Here is a 778-nt window from a genome sequence, read left to right as displayed (position 1 = left end):
TTGGTGTACTGCCTGCAGGCTGGCTGGATGTCTTGCCCGTTATGGTCAATTTACCACGAGCTTTAAGATAAGAAATTGTGTTCATAAATGGAGTATATGAAGATGCGTGTATTTGTGCCATGATAGCATGAGGAGAATATAATAATGCCATTCCTAAAGGCCATGATAAAATTATCGACGAAATTTGCCTATAAGACTTTTCAGAAAGGTCTACGTCATCTGGATAAAATGCACGAAACAATTCAGAGGTTGGAATGCCGAACCTGAATTTGCCATAACCTTTCGACGATCCAGCAAAACTCTCAATAGAATGGTTTGTTACTTGCCATGACTCCCAATTTGAGGGATAGTTTTTCTGAATTGATTGCAAAATTAACAGAAACGCTTCTTTCTCCTCATTATTGTCAGGTACAATTTGGGCCAAGTCGCCCATGGTTGTTGTATTTGGACTGGCCATACCTGCAAATAGTTCATCGTAAATAATGTGTATCATGGAAGTAACATGCAGACAAAGGTGCTGCGTAGTTTGCTAATCATGATTACGCATGCATACATTCGCAGCACCTTTTTGCTTTGGTTGCCCGATGAGGCTAGCTAATAGTCAATCAAATTTATGGCATTATTAAATGCAAATGACGGTGCCTATTGAGGCAACTGCGTCTCGTCGTTGGGCCATGGGCGCCGAACGGAATTAATTATTACCTATTACTTCAGTAATTGAGCTGGTTAATTTTTTACTTGTTATCAGCTGAGTTATAAAAGCGTACTGACAAGTATG

The 778-nt window shown here is 39.8% G+C and overlaps 1 protein-coding gene across 1 annotated transcript; it reads right to left on the bottom strand.

Annotated features, from left to right (window-relative positions):
• Positions 1-9: 9 nt before the first annotated feature.
• Positions 10-729, bottom strand: LOC118732665 (the record flags this gene model as incomplete). The annotated part of the gene is made up of 2 exons (XM_036461794.1): positions 703-729; positions 10-459 (listed from the first exon to the last, which is right to left on the bottom strand). A coding segment is annotated over exon 2 (448 nt), but the record flags the coding sequence as incomplete, so codon positions are not given.
• Positions 730-778: the final 49 nt, after the last annotated feature.

This window comes from Rhagoletis pomonella, unplaced genomic scaffold, assembly GCF_013731165.1.
Source record: "Rhagoletis pomonella isolate Grant_MI unplaced genomic scaffold, Rhpom_1.0 Rhpom_scaffold_24530, whole genome shotgun sequence".
Taxonomy (NCBI): domain Eukaryota; kingdom Metazoa; phylum Arthropoda; class Insecta; order Diptera; family Tephritidae; genus Rhagoletis; species Rhagoletis pomonella.
The sequence above is the reverse complement of the archived record's forward strand: the minus strand, read 5'-3'. Positions and strand labels throughout refer to the sequence as shown.